Source organism: Ammodytes marinus, assembly GCF_949987685.1.
Source record: "Ammodytes marinus genome assembly, chromosome: 2".
NCBI classification, from domain to species: domain Eukaryota; kingdom Metazoa; phylum Chordata; class Actinopteri; order Uranoscopiformes; family Ammodytidae; genus Ammodytes; species Ammodytes marinus.
The window spans coordinates 10,725,287-10,744,566 of NC_137231.1; the positions used below are offsets into that span (position 1 = coordinate 10,725,287).

The 19,280-nt window shown below is 42.9% G+C and overlaps 1 protein-coding gene across 1 annotated transcript in view; it reads left to right on the forward strand.

Moving 5' to 3' along the window:
- Nucleotides 1–15,251: 15,251 nt before the first annotated feature.
- Nucleotides 15,252–19,280, forward strand: part of rimbp2b (RIMS binding protein 2b) — a gene marked incomplete at both ends in the record, with an annotated part of 64,147 nt that continues 60,118 nt past the window's right edge. The window contains one exon of the mRNA XM_080043787.1: nucleotides 15,252–15,299. Coding sequence (XP_079899913.1) covers nucleotides 15,252–15,299 — 48 coding nt within the window. The remainder of the gene's footprint in view (nucleotides 15,300–19,280) is intronic.

Here is a 19,280-nt window from a genome sequence, read left to right on the forward strand (position 1 = left end):
AGGGCCGCATCACTTGCTCTGATTGTCGGACTATCCCATGCATGACAAAGCAAGCATGTCCCTCTTATGTGACCTGAGGGAATTTTCATGTGAGGAGCAGATTAAGGTTGTGGTTCTGTGCTACATAAGCCTCTAGAATACATCCGTTCTACACACATTCAATGTGTACATGTTGTTGCTCATATACTGTATGTGTATTTACCTACCAGTGTGTGAGTGTTGCAGTTTGTCTCTTTGCATATGTGCATGTTTGTGTTGTGTTTACACACCGTTGCATGCTTGGGTTACGCCATAGCTCCTGCAGCAGCTCAGAAGTAATGTAAGTACATATGTTGTGCCAGCTGTCGTCATGTGGGCAGTTTGACTGACTGTTGTAGTGCGAGCTGAGTGGAGGTCAGAGGAGAGTAGCCAGTAATCACCTCAGGGATCTGAATGCATTCATAATTGATTGTTCCTGGAGTTGATCAGGGCTGTCCACTCAGATGGAAAACACTGATCTGGTGTAAATGCACAAGATTAGATGAGACTCCGGAAGGTTGTTGCAGTGCTTTCGTAGTCGGGGCGATGCTATATTTTATTCTGCAGTTCACAGATGTGGCAAACTACTCATTTGTTGCTGTGACATTTTGCTTCATCAGTGTTGCATTGTTATATTCAGCTTATTGATAGTTCATAGAAATTCAATGATGGAGGAGGAATCAAAGCCATCAAACTTGTCTTGCATATCAACAGAATTTCAGTTTGCAATAGCCAGGCTTGACTAACAAAACTTATAAGACCCAAAGCTCATAAAAGGATATGAAACATCATTTCTGTGGCTGTCTCAGAGTTGTCAGGATCCGTTTGAGGTCAGCTCAGAAAGGTGGCGGTGGATGATCACGCTTTAGGGTGGGGAGTTGGGGAAGATTATGCAGATCTTGCCAGAATCCACAGGCAGTGATGATTATTTGTCTGGATTTGCTTTGTACTAAAAAAGCTTATCTCCACAGGTTCACAATCTCGGCCTCTATCTCTGTCTCTGCATTTCCGCTAACAGGTTTGGCTTATATTGTCTGTCGGCTATGTACACTCTGTACTCGTATTATCATTAAAATCAAAAGCTTGTTCAGTTTCATGTTGCATTTAGCCCAAACTTGCTGAGTTATATATTTTTTCAGGAATGCGATACAGAGTGATGTAAAACCCTTGTTCATTTGATCCCGGTTGTCAACAGTAGGGAACAAGAGCAGGATCCTCTGATGTTTGAGTGGGAACACCATGTGCAATATTCATGTCTTTTATACGGACACTCTCTACTCTACTGTGTATTGTCCACCGTGTTGGAGGTTAATTGCACACTCTTTGATAACATATTATTGGCAGGCAGTGCTACAGACATACTGAGCCAGTCATTTGAAGGCACAGTTGCTGCTTCTACACTAGTTTTAATGTTGGGAATGATTAATGGAATGCTAATGTGATCCAGAGTTATTCCTTTGTGTTTACATGGGGATGTCATTGATTCTAATGCCTCGATCAAGTAGAATTTCACAGCAGATTACTAGAAAAAGAAGCACGTCTGTACAGTGGCTGCTGCAGCACAATGATTGCCTTTTTTCTGTAGTGATTCATCTTTGTTAACTTTATGATTAGGGCATGCTACATTGTTCTATGTTGTACGTCTCTGTGGAGTTGGTAAGCCCGCTGTCCAATCCACTGCCTCCATATTGGCCCACCAAAGAACAGGGGCACAGTGTAATTGCATGAAGAAGCTGTAATACGGTGGATTGAATTAGCTTTGGCCTAAAATGAATTAAAGAGGCCGTCATGACATACAGACACCCAAGCTGACTCATTTTACCCGCACAGCCAAATAGATCATAATATACGGTATTATCTCACAGATGCTGATGGTGTATGCCTATATGCTGGAAAAACAAACTAGTCTAGTGCTGCTTAATTACATATGTCTGCATGGAATGTTATCCCAATGAATGAATGAATGGATAAAAACCTAAATTTTAGACTCGGCTCTGGCAATTGTCACAAATATTGAGCTCATTTTGTTCTGAAATGTCATTCACTCAGACCAAGTGTGCATGTCTGAGCCGGCCACTCATGTACACAGTGATGGAATGTTTGTGGATGTTACTTTTCTTTAGAGAACACTTGTTGGCAAAATCACATTTTGTCAAAACCAGTGAATATCTCCTCACAATCCACTACCTGTTTGTACTGTGTGTGTCCGCTGAAAAAAAATCTGGTATTAATATAAATAGACTATATTCTGTAAAAGGCTATGTTAACCAAGGGGTCCCACCTCATTCAGCAGACTTTGTATTATTGAATTGTTTAGTAGTTTGCACTATGGTCAGATAAAATAAACAATTTGAGCATATTATTCATTTTTTAATCAGTTATTAAAGAAAAAAATTGTCGGATCAGTTGATTATGAAAAAAAATTGCTATATTGGAATACAGCATGAGGACAATTAAAATAGTTTATTTAAACACAGGCACAGGATAACACATCACTTTCAGCCGAAGACACCTTGTTTCCAGTGTGAATGACAGTAGATGAGTAGGGATAAGAGCTTCCTACAGTATGACGTTTGAGGTGGATGGAATGGACTACATGGCTTTAGGAGTGCTGCCTTGCGGCAGAGTTACAGGGCAGGACAGAGACAGCCTTTATCCAGATGTCTGTTTGCGTTAGGGAGGTTACTGCGCTGCCTCCCGCCATTAGAAACAAACACTAATTGCCCATTGGCCCCGGGATGGAGATGTGCAGCTGGGGACATGTGGCTAAAAATAGCACTGCTTGTTCCCATGAGTGGCTGGCACACAGCACCGTAACATTAGTATTCAGCAGCACTAGAGCATGGCATGGACAAAAAAAGGTCATCTCCTGACCACACAGCCGCAAATGTCAGGGGTGGGGTACGAAGCGACACCAGCACCAGAGTATGAACTGCCAGCAGCACCTCAGGCTTCACCCACTTTGGGACCAACCTCCTGAATCAATGTTCTCTGTCTGAACGCTGGCAGGAAAATGTCACATGGAAACAGCACTGCGAGTGTTATGACATCCTGTGTTTCCTTTGTAGCGCAGCAGCTAGCACGCTTGTCCCATAAAGTCTTTAGCTCCATGCAGCGATGGCCTTCCATGCTTGAGTCGAGTTACAGCTCTCCCTCTATGGCACAAAAGCAGCATCTGGTTCCACCTGACTGGAGCCATGAATAATTGAATGGGGGGCATTATTATTTCCAGCCAGCTCCACTAGCTTGGCAATAACAAGCAGTTTAGGTAGGGCTATCAGAGTTGGCTGGCTAAGTGGTTGAACACGGAGAGAGGATGTTATTTTACCTAGTTGGCATCTTATACTTATGTGGGGTTGTAAGTATCTGGTTGAATGAGTGCTTAAGTGTTGTTTTTCATTGATACACACTAGGTCAACATGTTGCTTGTTAGCAGATTTTTTGAATGTGAATAAACATCCGGGATAAACAGCTGGGATAACTATATTTAAGTGCGCATTATAGCAAACAGTGGACGTCTTGTGATTAACAAGCACAGACCATCAAAGATTTGACATGTAATCCATTATAAAACCTTTTTAATTGTGTGATTAAAAATATGTGTTCAAATACAATGTTCAAAACAGCAGGTATTCCAGTAGGTACTTTATTCCGTTGATTGTCAAATGGAACTTGTGAAGATCGATGAAGGGAGAACACACTGTTTTTCACAGCATGATTGTAGCGGCTCAGACCACCTGCTGGCTCTGAGCGGCCACTCATCTAGGCTTACAGATAGAGTGCTGGCAGATTGCATCATCAATGGGAAAACAAAATGAAACTGCTGTTGTTATAGCGATAACTGACCATTTTAGAAAGGCTTTGTTTCCTAGAGATCATACACAGTGTTCAGCCTCATGCATACATGGAGACCTTTCCAGCAATTTGTCAGAATTTTGCTGGAATGGCTCATGTGTGAACAGAAACCAGAATCGAACTTTAGGGCATTTTTGTACCTGCAATTTGCCTTCTCAAGACCTAGTAAAATTGCAGGGAATATGCAAAAAAGGCTGTAGTGTGAATAAAGCCAGACGGTTGCTGGAATAGAAGGGCCATGGACTTATTTAAACTGCTGAAAGTCGCGGTTGCCACAGCAATGTCATGTTCAACTGTAACTACCTGTTGGTAGCTGAACAAAACTAACATTCCAAAACCTATTATCGCCATTACCATGTCATGTGTGAACAAGAGCGATTTGCTGGGAACTATGTGTCACACTGGACCCCTTACAATTTGCCTACCACCCCAAAAGATCTACACATGACGCCATAGCCCACATACTCCACACTACCCTCTCCTACTTAGACACCAGCAAAGGGGCCTATGTCAGACTGCTGTTTATTGATTATAGCTCAGCGTTTAATACTATATCCCCTTCCAAACTGGTCACTAAAATAAGAGATCCTAGCCTGCACTCCTCCCTTTGCAGGTGGGTCCTCAATTTCCTGACTGATGGACCGCAGGTGGTTGTAGTGGGCCATCATATTTCATCCCCCCTCACCTTCAACACCTACCGCTCTGAGATCGAACATCTAGTGGACTGGTGTGAGGAGAATAACCTTAAGCTGAACATCGACAAGACCAAGGAGCTTATAGTGGACTTCAGCAGGAAACAGCAGAAGAGCTTCCAACCTCTCAGCATAAACGGAGCCCTGTTGGAGAGGGGAGACAGCTTCAAATACCTCGGTGTTCACATCACACAGGACCTGTCATGGTCCTGTCACACCAACAACACCATTGTAAAGAAAGCCTGTCAGCGTCTCTACTATCTCAGACGACCAAGAGACTTTAAACTCCAACTCAGTGTGCTCAGGAACTTCTGCACCTGCCGCATAGAAAGCATCCTGAGCAGGAGTATCACTACCTGGTTAGGGAGCCCCTCCAAGCAGGATCAGTTGGCTCTAAGGAGGGTGGTCCGCTCAGATGAGAGAACCATCAGGACCAGCCCCGATCTGCAGGACATTCACATCAAACGATGCAGAAAAAGATCACCAGTGATGTCAGCCACCCCAACAACAGCCTGTTTACCCTGCTGCCTTCAGGAAGACGCTACTGTCTGGAGGGCCAACACAGAGAGGATGAGGAAGAGTTTCTTTCCCCAGGCCATCAGACTGTTAAACGAGAATGACAAAGTCACTTAGCCCACCACCAACTCATTATTCTAATCTTGCACTTTATAGTTGAATTCAGCAGGGCTGGTACATAAGAATTTCACTGTGCATTGCCCTGTGCAATTGTGTATGTGAAGAATAAATACAACACAAATAAACTAAAAGGGGCTTCATTATAACTATATTAATTTGACTGAAAGGCTGCAACTTTTGTCTTCTTTTCTGTTTCAGCTGAGAAATGAAGTTTTGCCCCTCCAGCTCCCTGGTGTGCAGCGTTGGGATGGCTATCGTCTGGTAGAGGACAACAGTGGAGCTCTGAGACTCAGCCTAAACGCCATAAGCCACCAAAGGCGAAAGCAGAAGTTGCTGGTGAGTTAACTGTGTGAATGGGAGATAAGGGCCTGTTGATGCTGGACTGCGCATGGTCCATTGGGGGCAGTTGATGGCCGCTGTCAGGGCATTTGCTTTGAGCAGTTGTCTGGCTTTCATGAGCCTCTCTCTGCTTTGGATCGTGAACTTGTGAACCAGAAAGTAATTTTTCCTCCAGTTGTTGGTTTAATTTTGAAATGAGCCGTGCTCGCTTCTCCTCGTATTCATTTAGGATCATCATTGGGATTAATTGGGGTCAAAGTGGCAGTTTTCTCTGTATTCCGTGACAAGTGACCCTGTCAGGAAAAATTCAGGCGACAATGCCTCTTAACTTCTGTGCATTCACAGACAAATCTACGGGAAGTTGTTGCACACTGGCCCCTTGGCTAACTTAGCATTCTTTCAAGTTACATGTACACATTAAATAATCCATATTTTCCTCATGAATATTCAGTCTAAGGGGTCATTTTAACTTACTTTTAAATTTAAGTATGAGTTATTTTATTAGGAACTAATATATATGTACAGTGAATGCTTGGGATAAGAATAAATTCATAAATGGCTGTTCATCAAGGCTGTATAACCATCACTGCAATCCGGCAACTGCCACTGGCCCTCAGGGTTCACAAAGGCCCCAGTTCCTCTTTTTTTTTTAAGATATTTTTTTGGCATTTTTATGCTTTATTGATAGTGTAGAGACAGAGTTGAAATGGGGCAGAGAGGGGAGTGACATGCAGAGATCGACCGCAGGCTGGAATCGAACCCGGGTCCGCTGCTGGCCGAGGCCCATGGGGGGGACGCCCTACCAACTGAGCTAAGGGCGCCCCCTCCCCAGTTCCTCTTTGTAGCAATTGTCTACATTTCATGAATCGTACGTTTATGTGTTAGGTAAAATGCAGCATTAACATCCAATGTAATCTGAGATGCTAAGAGTCCTGAAAGTGGCTTCTGAATTTCCACCTACACTAATGTTGATCAAATTATCTAAAACAGATTTCTCACAAGACCCCACAGTGTTTTTTTTCCTGCCCTGCTGCCCATCTGAAATAATATACGTCCCTTGTTCTGAGGTGATCATTTAAGTGTTTTTCAAAATGATATGCATGCAAAAAACTCTTAGCAGTTTTCCAAATAAATATTGCTTTTCTTATTTTGGTAAGTCATATTTTTTTTATAACAATCCTATCAAATACCCTTGTACCTGTTCAGTGTCATTTGCTTTGGAGTGAGGAGACCCAGTAGCCATGTTGTTGAAAACACTGTGGACAGTAAACAGTCGGTTTGCAGAATGAGGCTGGCTTTGTCTTCCTCAGGCTTCCTCCAGGCTGCGATCTCACAGTGGAGGCTGCTTGTAATTCCCCCGGCTTCCCCTGACGTCTGAGGCTCAATATGAATGAGCTGCATCGATTAGACTTCAGTGTGCTGCTTGCGCAATGGGGATGAGTCGTGAGTGTGCGTGTGTGTGTATGTGTGAGAGGCTCCTGGCTTCCTGTTCTGTGTCTCCTCAGCACTTACCAGACTGTTGTTTTCACAGAGGGCGACGTTATGGATGACATCTTTTGGCGGAACTGTAAACTAAAGCTTTGTTATTAGCAGCTTTGTGCGTGTAAATGAGCAGTTGTTGTTGCTGATATGTCCCAGTGATGTGATGAGAGATACGCTTTGTTGGATGTAATGTTGACATTAGAAAATAACAAAGGTGTGGTCTGTATCATATTTCTTATCATTTAGGTTCCCTGGTTTTGGTTTGAATATATAGAACAAACATAGAGAAATACATAATCTTCCCCGCCCTCAAACCCTCAGTCTTCCCTCTACCGAGAGCATGGCCTTCTTAATAATAATAATAATTGATAGGTTTTATATAGCGCTTTTTTGTAGGTCACTCAAAGACGCTTGTGTTATAGTCCGCCAGCTGAAATATATAGGGGTGTGAGGCTAGCACCACTGACTGCGATTGTTTGGATAATGAGGGTGGTGTGAACTTTATTTTTAAACCTTTCGCCTGTTTGGTAGTATATAGGGCTATTCGATAATTACTACTATAACTTGTCAACATTTGTTTAAGAAATGCCTGCCATTTCCGTCATAAGCAGCAGCATTTTCAAAGCAACCGAATGTGAGTAACACTTTTTTTTTATAATTTGAAATGTTTCGTTAATGATGTGTCAAACTCCCCCAAACTCAAGTTCTTGCGCCAATTAAGTGTAAAGAACTTTCAATTGTGCATTTGCCTGCATAAGCTTATGACACTTTGCAGGCAAAATATATAATGGGAAATTATATATTTTGTTGTTGCCTTCATCCATTTCTTATTCACTGTGTACGAAAGCTCTTACCTCTCTTACCTGTGGTGGTTTCTGGGAAACGAGCTCTTTTGAAATCCACGCATGTCCTTATCGTGTCATTAAGCTGGTGTTTAGCAGCGCTCATTCAACAGAGCAAATGCACTTTGAGGGAGGAATTAAAATTTTGGTGAGCGTTGGGGGTTTTGGTGGGTTGGAGAAAGTGTTGTTAGTTCCCTCAAGTGAAAACACAGCCGATTGTGGATCCTGAAAGACAGCGGTAGCCTCAGTGATTACTAATACTGCATGGTCCTACATAAGACTGAGTGAAGTGGTAATGAAAAACTGATAGAGCATGCGGCACTTCTTCAGCAAGCGCCATTAGCCCGCAGCTCTGTTATCCTATGATGGCAATGCAATCAACAAACCTCCGACGCATCCTCTTAAAAGTATCCTTCTGGTGTACACAGCTGTCTGCAACCGTTACATCTTTCCGTCTTATTCAGCATTTATTTTTTTCCTGTGAGCAATCTTGAGAAAAGTGTGTTTTTTTAACTTTGCCCGAGAGATTTTTAAAACTTTTTATTTTTTTTACCTTTGTTCCTTTTCCTCTTAAGGCATGCAACTTTGTGATGAAGAGGGAATTTCACAGATACTGAGTTATAGTCGTTATTCTGCAAAAGTTGACATATTGTTTTTCTCCGTGGTAGGGCTTTTTAGTGTATGACTGCAGGAGTTTTCTGTCCTTTGTCACTTCCCTGCCTGTAAATTATGCGACTACAGTTTTTGGAAAATGCAGTCATAAGCCTTGTCTTATATTTTCATCCCATTAAGATAGAACATACGGTGCTCCATATTTTGAGAATTAACCTGCTAATACTGTGCTGATTAGATCTCTTGTCAAATCAGTGCGTTGGGACCTACAGAACACACATTTTCGACCAAACAGCTAGATAGCGTTTTACACTTGATGTACAATTTGCACATACAAAAGCTGTTATCAAGAATGCAAACCTATGAGCCAACAAAACATAAACACAGCCAAGATTCACATCACTGTGCCTGTAGCCCAATATATTTCCATTTGAAAAAGGAAGGATATGTTATTGCTCTTTTAAAATGTCACACTGTCTTGCTTTAAATTGCTAAAAAAATAAATAACATGAATGGCCTTAGAGGTGGGATGTTTCTCTGCCTGATAAGTCTGTCCTCATCCATGTTTTCCTCCTGCTCTGCTGCAGGGTGTAAACTTGTGAGGTAAATTGGCAGGCTTTCCAGGGTGTCAAAAAATAAAATAGGCTCATCTGTCAACGGCTGGCCGAAGCCAGGTTTGAGTCCTTTTTCAGCATTAAGCATTTGATAGATGTGAGTTGCATGAACACATGTGCTGCTTAAAGTGGAGAAGATTTACTGCCCGATGCAGTAATGTGACGTGTGATGTTTTTGCCAACTAGGCAGTGCAGTCCTCCTATGCTAGTACCTTTGCACAAAAGACTATTTCTGTCTCCATGTCCATGGGTATTTTCTTCTTGTGCTCTAAATGGCCTACCTGCATATAAAAAAGAATAATAAAAAAAGGTGAGGATGTGACCCATTACCCATCTGTCTCTGAGAGTGTCTCATTGTCGTTGTGTGGATGGCAACGGGTAAGACTTATTAGGGAGTTGAACAGTTTCTCCTTGGTTAACTCCTGCCCTCATAACTATTCATCACAGGCAGCGGGCCTACAGTCGGGCCTACGGCTTTGCTCAGGCTGTGCTCAGCTTGATGGTCAAGTGAATCATCAGGCCAAGTCACATTAGAGAGTCGATCATAAATATACATGACACAGATTGGAAAAATCACACTCACTCCGCAGTATGGATATCATAAGATGTGTGGGTATCCGTCATGTTCTTATGAACAAACGGAACTAAAAAGCATTCCCTGGTGTCAACTTATTGTCTCATGTACTCCTACACGGCCATTTATTTGTACTCCGAAAACATAAACATCACACAGGAAAGGCTGGGAATCCGTCTCCTTCTTGCTATGAGGCGACAGTGCTCACTGCTGAGCCACCCGCACTGGATTTAATGACATTTTTATACCATGAATAGCTGATGCAGCCTAAACACTGTGCTCCAGTTTTTCTTGTGCCACATAAGGCAGATCATCAACCCCGCCCCCACCCCTACCTACACCTCCCAATCCATCTTCTGTCTTTATTACTTCATTAGTGTAACCTCACAGTATGTAATAACTAACACGCAGGCTGAACATATGTATGGAGAGACAGGATGTTTTTTGAGACAAACAGGTGAAGTAACTTATACCTAAAAAAGTGAGCAGTTTATATGTTGTGTGTGTATGTGTGTTAGTGCATGTATTGATGTGTGGGAGGGCCCCTGCGATGGGGTCCAACCACATGTTTACATCACTTGTAATGAAATTAAAGTCGCTTGGCGCCCACACTACAGCCCTCCACTGATCCTCTAATTCAATTACCTTCCTTATTAACGCTCAGATGCTGCTGGCTGACCCAGGACCGCACACTGCTCTTACTACACACCATTCACTCAGCAGCTCTCTCTCCGGTGAACTGAACTGAGCAATCTGTCATTGTTTAGGTGATGCACAGGGGTCATCAAGGTTTTGTTGATAGCAATGTGTTCGGTAATGACTGTAGTTGCAGCCCGTTTTGCACCAAATTTTCTGTGCAGTGCAGCACACAAGCGAAATGACGTTGCAAAGGTTTTCACATCATGATCCGGTAAACCTTCCTTTAACGTTTAAAGCAAAAATTACTTTTGATGAATGATTTTCAGTTTAATAATCAACTGATTGTTTCAACACTGCAAAGAGAAAGAAATGTTATCATTCATGAGCCGACTCTGGTCTTATTTCCTGACTGTTATACAAGCCATGTATGTTAACTGTAACATTGTGTTGCTATTGGAACAAGGCCCATTGCCTCTCTGCTGTAACATGTCTGCAAGGAGCTGGCGAGATGTACAGCACGATTTTACACTGAGGGTGTCTGGTGCCAGCATCTCACACAGACAAGTGCAAACAAACACTCAAAACACAAACACATACAAACACAAACATACAGCACTGTATGTGCACGGATTACCTTACCAGATAACGGTACACTTAAGAAGCCAGGATAATGTTTAGCAGAGTCTTATCAGAGATAGCAGAGAGAGGGACAAGAGTTCTTTCCAGACTCCTCCAGGGTCAGGTGTTTTTCGGAACCTGCTGACACCAGCCTCCCTTCATCTACAGTCTGGTCTGTCACGATGGCCATGGGCGTCAACATCACACTGCTCTCTCTGAATTCATTCAGCAGTTGTGTGGTAGCATGTAGGGGGGAAAAATCACCATAGCTGCAAAACGTGCAGATTTGAAATAATGACATGCCGGTACAGTAATGTGAAACAAGAGACATTGCCTCATATCACACATCAATATTCAAGACAAGGTGTCTGAAGTTCAGCCGGTTAATGGATTTATCGCAGGTTTGCAGAAAACCCCCGTCTTTTGACCCGCTTGAGTGCGTGCATGATACAATGGGGCTAAATCAACTCATGCCCATATCCAGGATTTCAAAGCTAAATCTCTGCCAAGTTTCTCAATCTCTAGCCACTGCATTGAGCTTATTAAAATTTCAATCTGTCAGAGGCTCCCTTTCTCGCCTCGCAGGATGAATGTGCCCTTTTAATAATGTAACCGGTTTTAACAAGATCGTAAAAATGTTCATCTAACTTTCATAAGCCCCTGTTAGCAAAAGTGACAAATTCATGTGATGGCAGGAATCAATCTGGAAGTCCCTCAGTTTATGATGTGAGAACAGCGTGTGTGTTTTTCTCTCTTGTTCTTTTTTATTCTTTTTCCCTCCGCGGAGGCCAGAGAGTTGTGCCTAAGTTTACTGCTGCCTGCTGGGAAGGCTGAGCTTGTTGCTGTGTCAGTTCTGTGGCTCTGTAAAATAGCGGTTAGTCATGACGGACGGGGGGGGTTTAGATTGGCCTTCTGGTAACTGATAGTGCTCCGCTGAACACTCCCCTTCTCCTCTGCCCTCATCTATAATGTACATGAGTTACCCAGGGCTAAACCGTGAAAACACAGCCTTTTCAGACGCAGCTAGAGCATCTGCCACGTAATGGCTTCTATAATCCATTTATGGCTGATGAGCTCTCTCTTTTTACACTCCTTAATACAGGATGTAGTTCAGTGACATGAGTTGGAACAGGGGCAGGGATGTGTGAATGCAAAAGCTGCCGGCTGATTTAGTTGATTCATTTGTACGTGCGCTTGGTCCGCCTGATCAGGCGTTTGTCGGAGTAATGTGACCTTCATAGGGAGATTAAAATATGTAGCAGGCGTGCATTGATTTTTTTGGACCGGCCACTGGTATTTATGGACTCTGCCAGTGCATAAATATTGATACCCGCTCTCCTTAAGAAAAATCCAACTGTTTCTGTGTGGCTGTGTGTTTGTGCACTCATGCTCTAGTTGAGATAAAAAAGGAGGAAGAAAAGAAACGTATGCAAATATCATACCTGATAAAAAAGAATATTTGGTCGCTCATATGTTTTGGTTACCTAAACCTGCTTAAGCCTTTGTTGGTCTGGCATGGATTTGATACCTTCTGCTGCACGTCCAGGTTTTTTCTTAGCAGTAGAATCAACAACTGAAACATTTCTTGGGCGCTTCTTGGGATTATCCTGAGCTCCTGCACCAGTGTCGGGGGGGCGACACCAGTTTGAAAACACTGCCATACTGCGATATTTAGGCATTTTTAGCAGCGGTGTGAATGGTAATGTCGGTCGGTCGATTGGTTGGTTGGTCCACAACTTTGGTCCTGACTGAAATGTCTCAAAAAAGTTGGGTTTGGATTGAGTGCCATGACATTTGGTAAAGGTAATTCTGTTCCCAAGGGGGTGCATCTAAATAACTCTTCTCCAGTGATCCCTTGACTGTTCTCTTATTTGCTGTCTACTTTGATCCAAATTAAGTCCTTTCATTCCAATAGAATGTCTTAAACAACAAATAACGAGAGAGAAAGAGAGAGAGAGGGAGACAGAGGGAGAGAGGTATACCGTACAAAAAGAATCGCTAACTAATATCGAAACCAGGATGTGGTGGTTATATGAAATGTGCTTTCATCCCTGGGCCACCCTTATAATGGTTACGTAATATATAATGGCTAGCTCTTTTTTTTTAAACACTGCACTCAGTGGCATTTGTTTATTTGTCTGCTATTTGATATATTAGCACATTTTCTGGCTTGATTTTGAATTATTTCTGTAATTGTAAATCATTGTCCTCAGTCTAGTGCCCCTTAATTAGATTGGTGCCTGGGTGGAATTAAAGGCCAACGATGGCTGCCAGCGTTTGTCGTACAGACAGAGGAGCTGACTGAAAAGGTGGCCACTCGCAGTGACACAGGAGTTGCAATGAGCCGTGTCTGGAGTGTTGTTATTGTAACCCACAGTTGCCTTCCCAAACTGCCCCCTTTGTCTCAACCGGGATTGCTTGCTCATCATAGCGTTTGGTTTAACGTTTGGGTGTTTTTTTGTTGTTGTTGCAGAGCTTGTTGTTGTCTGTTAAAGCCACTACGAGTAACATTGCCCGTTGGCGGCCCCTTTGGACAAAAGCGGTAGTATTTTTACGACGCCAGCTATCGTGAAGCTGTTTTCTAGCTCGTGCCGGGCGTGCGAGATTCAAATGATCAGGAAGCAATATAGTGCATGTCCGTGTGTTGAAAGTGTGAGGGCACCGGACTCTTTTCGGCTCCGTGAGAGTGGTTAGTGACACAGCATCAACTAATGCCAGTCAGTGCTACACACACCTGATTGCAATGACTTGATGCAGTGTCACCTCTCACGGAGCTGAAAGATTACGTGTCCTCACACAAAGCGAATGAACGAGAGACGGCAGGTAGTATGGATCACATGATGAGGTAATGTGTTTATGTTGTTGTAAATAATGACTATTTCAGATGAATACTGGTCATCTGATGATGCTGGTGAGGCAAAGTAAACTTTGTTTTAGTAGGCTACCGCTCATTCATTTAGGAGTAAACACTGCAGTCTAGTTCACTCCCGTGAAATTGTGTATACATTGCTTGGCAACGCCCTCCTGCCCGCCTTTCACTCTCCCTTTTAGCTTTTCTTCATTGCATTTTCTTTTTTTTCTTTGATGGTTCAGCCCCGTTATCAGTCATTATGACCACAAATAACTGTCTCAAACAAGGCTCCCGCTCCCCTTCCCTCACCTGGAGGGATAGGCTTCTCAAATCGCGTTGCTGCGCCACACTGAAATATGCGACCAATACGGATATGTGACCAAAGAGCCTGCACGCGTGAACCAAAAATCTGACTGGGTGTGCGACCAGACCAAACGCAGTAATAAAAACTATATAAAAACGTCTTTCTTTGCACTGATGGTCTCGTTTGCAGTTAAAGGTAATTTATGATTATGAGAGGAAACATGAGGCTGTTTAAAAGATATTTAAATGTTACTCGTAGCTGCTTTAAGTTCAGCCTTCTGCCTCTTGCTGCATTTTGAGATGCCATCCTCTGTTGTGAGGTTTTGTTCTTAGTAGGTACTTTGGGATGAGTGTGAGGGGCAAGTGTTCCCGACAGAGCGATTTAGGAATGACTCACACTGCTGACATGACTCTTTGTCCTGCGAGTTCACCAGAAAAAGCTTGTTTTCTGGGTCATTAGCTCAGATTACATCTCTCTCCCTCTCCTTTTCGTTCTCTTTCTGTTTTTTTTTCTCTTACTGTTGAGGTCTTAGGTTTAGGTAACGTGCAAAGCTTTTCAGCAAAATGATAGCCAGCTCGGGATATTCCTATAAATATACAGATAAGAGCAAAGTCAGAGTGCATAAACATCCACTATATTGTGTATTTTATCAGCATCCTAAATTGTTAGCAAGGAGCAAATCTCCCACTCCCAGAGCTGCATCTCAATGTACTCAAGCTTGAAGCGTATTCTGACAGAGGTCTTTCAGAGCACAATATGGCACAGCCACTTAGCGGGGGACTGAATATTTAACTTGCACTTCCCTTAGAAAGTTAGAGAAGCAAAACAAATACCTGTTTACATGGCGTTGCTGAATCAACAGGCTGTCCTTCACCACATGTAGACTGGCTTGCCCGCCTTGAACCGATATTAATTTACTGTGTCAAACATGCTGCTTATCAGTTAGAGTGCGTGATGGGGTATTATTGGGCGACTGGAGCTATCGCAGCATGCAGTAATTTAATCAGCGGGCTTGAATAGCAGCATGGACTTGAGCTGAACTTCAGGATCGGGTTGCAGATCCCTATGCTGGGGATTCATTCATTCTAACCCGTCTATCTCGCTGTCCAAGCTACAGTCAGGACAGACTCGTGGAGACCGAAACTTACCAGTTGTTACCCTCCTTTTGTCTGGATATGAGGGAACTAGTCTTTAAGGCTTGCACCGTCTCTGTGTGGGAGAAGGTAAGGCTAATCCAGCGCGAGCACTTGGGCAAATTAACCTGTGCACAGTGCGGCTGAGGGAACTCAGAAGGTCAGAGGGAAGTTTTCAGGCGAGTGGATTGAATTGTGATTGTTTGATGTTTTTGCAATGGGACAAGTAGCCAGTCTGTGTCAGTGTCAGACACGGTCTTGTTTATGTTTTATAAATATGTTTTTTGGGAGGGCATTTTTGTCTTTAATGGACAGTGGAAAGCTAGAGAGTTGACAGGGAATGTGGGGGCATTGACCTGCAACAAAGGTCCCCGGCTGGAGTTGAACCAGCGAAATTGCTATTATGTGGCCATACACTAACCACTCTGCTACCTAGGTTATCTTTTCTCACAGTGTCTTCTGAGCTCTTTTTGAATTACTCTTTTATTACAGTCACACAAGAGAATTTGCCGGAATCTTGCTGCCTTCACAGTTAGAAAAGCTTCCCCTTTTTATTGAAATAATAAGTCCTCGAAGAATTACATTTTTCATTGATAAAACCTGATCATTTATTTCACTTCTCTTTTCAATTTCGGTTCAAGTTATTCAGACATTTTAAAGCATTTGACAATTTCTGCCAGTGGTGTGAGCTTCCAGTGTTCTACGTCACGTCTCTGGAAATCTCTAGAAACACAAGTAGCATCAGTTCATCACAAAACATATTCCAATAGTAGAGACTGGAATGTTTTACATTCATTTTTTTATGTAATTAGACTGGGACGCAAATAATGATAAATATCTCCATTACTGATTAATTTGATAATTGTATTGATGAATTTGTCATTCCATCTGTCTGTAAATAGAATAAAATAGTGAAAAATGTCCATCACAAGGTCCTGTCGTCAAATCTCTTATTTTGCCCTGTCCACTGACCAAAAATATTCAGTTAACAATCATTTGAAAAGCAGGAATACTCCTGGAATCAGAGAATAATTGAAATTAATCTACAATCTAAGAAAAAAACATCATACCTTGCAATCTACAGTGGTGTGAGCTACAATGTGTTTGTGTGCGTGTGTGTTTGTGTGTGTGCGGGCCGTCTTCATTACAGTAACATGATCACAATGGAGAGTCACACTCATTACTATTCAAACACTCAGTGTGTGTGATGCTCTGATCATGCAGTAGTCTACAACATGGGAGCTGCTGTGCTGACGAGCAGTTGCATAACACCGACATAGCATTTACATTCAGCAGCTGGGATTCCTTTACCTGCTGCTGTTTGATATATGCGGTGGATTGTGAACCCTTTTCAAGAGGCAGGGCGGGTGTTTGGTACTTCCTTGCTGCATTGCTGCCATAAGCACTGCCTTCTACTTAAAGAATGCCTCTCCCCTCTTTCTCTCTCTGCACCGATGATGACTCACACTCCAACACACCCTGCAGAAATCTCCCCATGAACCCGATAGAAAGAGAGAGAGAGACAGACAGAGAGAGAGAGAGAGAGAGATAAAGAAAGACAAGAGTGGAATGCATTATTTGACCTGGCTCTCTTACACACAAAATACCTGTGATACCTACCTGCTCTCTGTCTGTCTGTATTCAGAAGTAGCTGCACTCATCAGTATTCCCTATGGTCCCCCGCAGGGTTGGAAATGCAGCTGGTGTTTTTGCATTGCTAGACCCTTGAGTGTATTTTGGACTTATTCAGGCAACTGCTTCGACCGCGGTGTTTCAGGAGTGCATTAACATTCATCAGATGCATTTAATACGTCTAAAAAAGGAGATATCACGAAAGGCCTGCATCATTATTTTAGCAGAGCGAGTTGATATGAAGATCAAAGCACTGGCAAAACATTGCATCTGTGAATAGTTTGGCGCAAAGGTGCCATTTATAGATTGTTCCCGTGATTCCTCTCACCGTAGGCTGCCCTCCAGTGAGCGAGCTAACATTGTGTGACATTTGCAGTGATGCTGAAGTCCAGCCTGCACGTGCTGCAGTGCTGTAGGTCCGCTGGCCCTCAAGGCTTCTGCTTCTCTGCAAATGGAAAAAAAGAGCAAAGAGACCGAGCGTGATTAATGGCCATGTATGTGCAGCAGAAAACACAACAGGCCTGTCCGCCGCCATTTCCTAACACACGGCCCCCACGGGCTGAGAGTTACATAACGGGTCTGCCAAGTTGCCCATGCTGATTCTTAATTGCCTATGTTCGTTTATTGTTTGCTGATTATGGCTGCGTGGCTTCGCGTGACACACATGTGTCAGGTGGGATGACGTTCTGAGCAGGGAGGGAGCCACTTCACATTCAACGGATCGCTCCCCTCTTATTCACCATGCCCCTTAGTTTAGCTCTCATGACGGTCTTTTTGGAAGGAATGTTTTATCTCTCCCCCGCTCGTGTCTGTCATTTGACTGGCACTTTTTTTTTCCTATTAAGAAATTCCTATTTTTAGCACACTGTGTCAAAACACGGCTGTCTCATCCTGTGTACGTATATGCTCACTGAAATAACTTCCCTTCCCCAGAAGGCTTGAGTGGTCTCTTCAGCTGCATGTGCTGAATCCCTGTTTGCTGTTTGCTTCACGCTGCATGCAGACCCATTACGCAACTCTGTACATCAGCCGCTGGGGCCACCGGGCCAGAATGGTAGTCAGATACCAATCATCCTCCCTTTTTTCTCCAGTTTTCATCTCTTTCTTCATCTCTCTGTTTTACCCTGATCCCCTATTTGCTCCCTTTTTTAGTTAGATATTTCCCTGGTAAAGGAGAACGCATGGGGAACTGATTTGCTTGTATACCAAATTACAGCAGTCTGTGTTTTAGGGAGTCAGTAAAAGCTCTGGATTGCCGCTGGCATGCAGCGCCATTCTCTCTCAGTGTACTGGACTGTGAAGGCAGGTCAGTGGGGGCCAGCGGAAGAGGAGAGGATGATCTGTCCTTTGTTGTCAGTGGGCTTCCTGTGTGCTCTGCCTCATCTTAATGCAAAGTAGAGGCTTGTATTTTTCAAAGGTATCGAACCTCCTGCAAAACTCCACTAGTTGTTTGATCTGACATATCACACAGTGTTCCTGGCAGGTTGGACAGAGTCTTGAATGTGACTTGTATTCCTTATTGTCTACTGATAATGATGGAGTGTAACATGCAGATCATTGTTATGTTCTCGTGAAGAACATACTGTTGATTTAAATTCACTGTTACCAAGGCAGATTTCATTGTTCATTTTGATATCATGGTTTTCCTGTTGGCCATGGGAACAGACGGTTTGTATTTAAGAATCAGTGTATTCTCAGTAACTCACAAAGTGTCTTCTCTACGCACAAGTGGACTGTGCATATACTAGGGTGAGAATGGTGAGTTGGTGGTGAACATTATGCAAATACTCAAATATAAAGCTCAAATATTTAATACATTCTTTTAGGAATCATTTTCAGAAAGCAAATAAAGTTATTTCCCAAAATGTTGAGCTATTACTTTTAAGTCGTAAGCGTAGTAAACTGAACCATGTTACGTGTAATTTTCTGCAATTAAAGCAACACGCACCATAATGACCATGGATTAGAGAGAAATTAAATTACAGGCAAATTATATCCGACAAATTAAAAGCACATTACGTTCAACGTGTCGAGAGTATGTCTGCTCTGACATCTCACACGAGCTGATACCTCAGATATCAACATTTAGCAGAGACTCTATTATGGTGGTAAATGAGCCTTAGACAGATATTTGTAGTAGATCAGGGTTTTAATTAAATTAACTGGGATATCAGAGACGTTACATTGACCCTCCCGTGCTCTCCTTCACTCACACACACACACACACACACACACACACACACACACACACACACACACACACACACACACACACACACACACACACACTAACACACACGCACACACACGCATACGCACACACACACACACACACACACACACACACACACACACACACACACACACATGCACACACAAACATCTATTCGTTCTGTTCAAAACATGAAAGATCATTTGTAAAATACAGAGACACTGGGT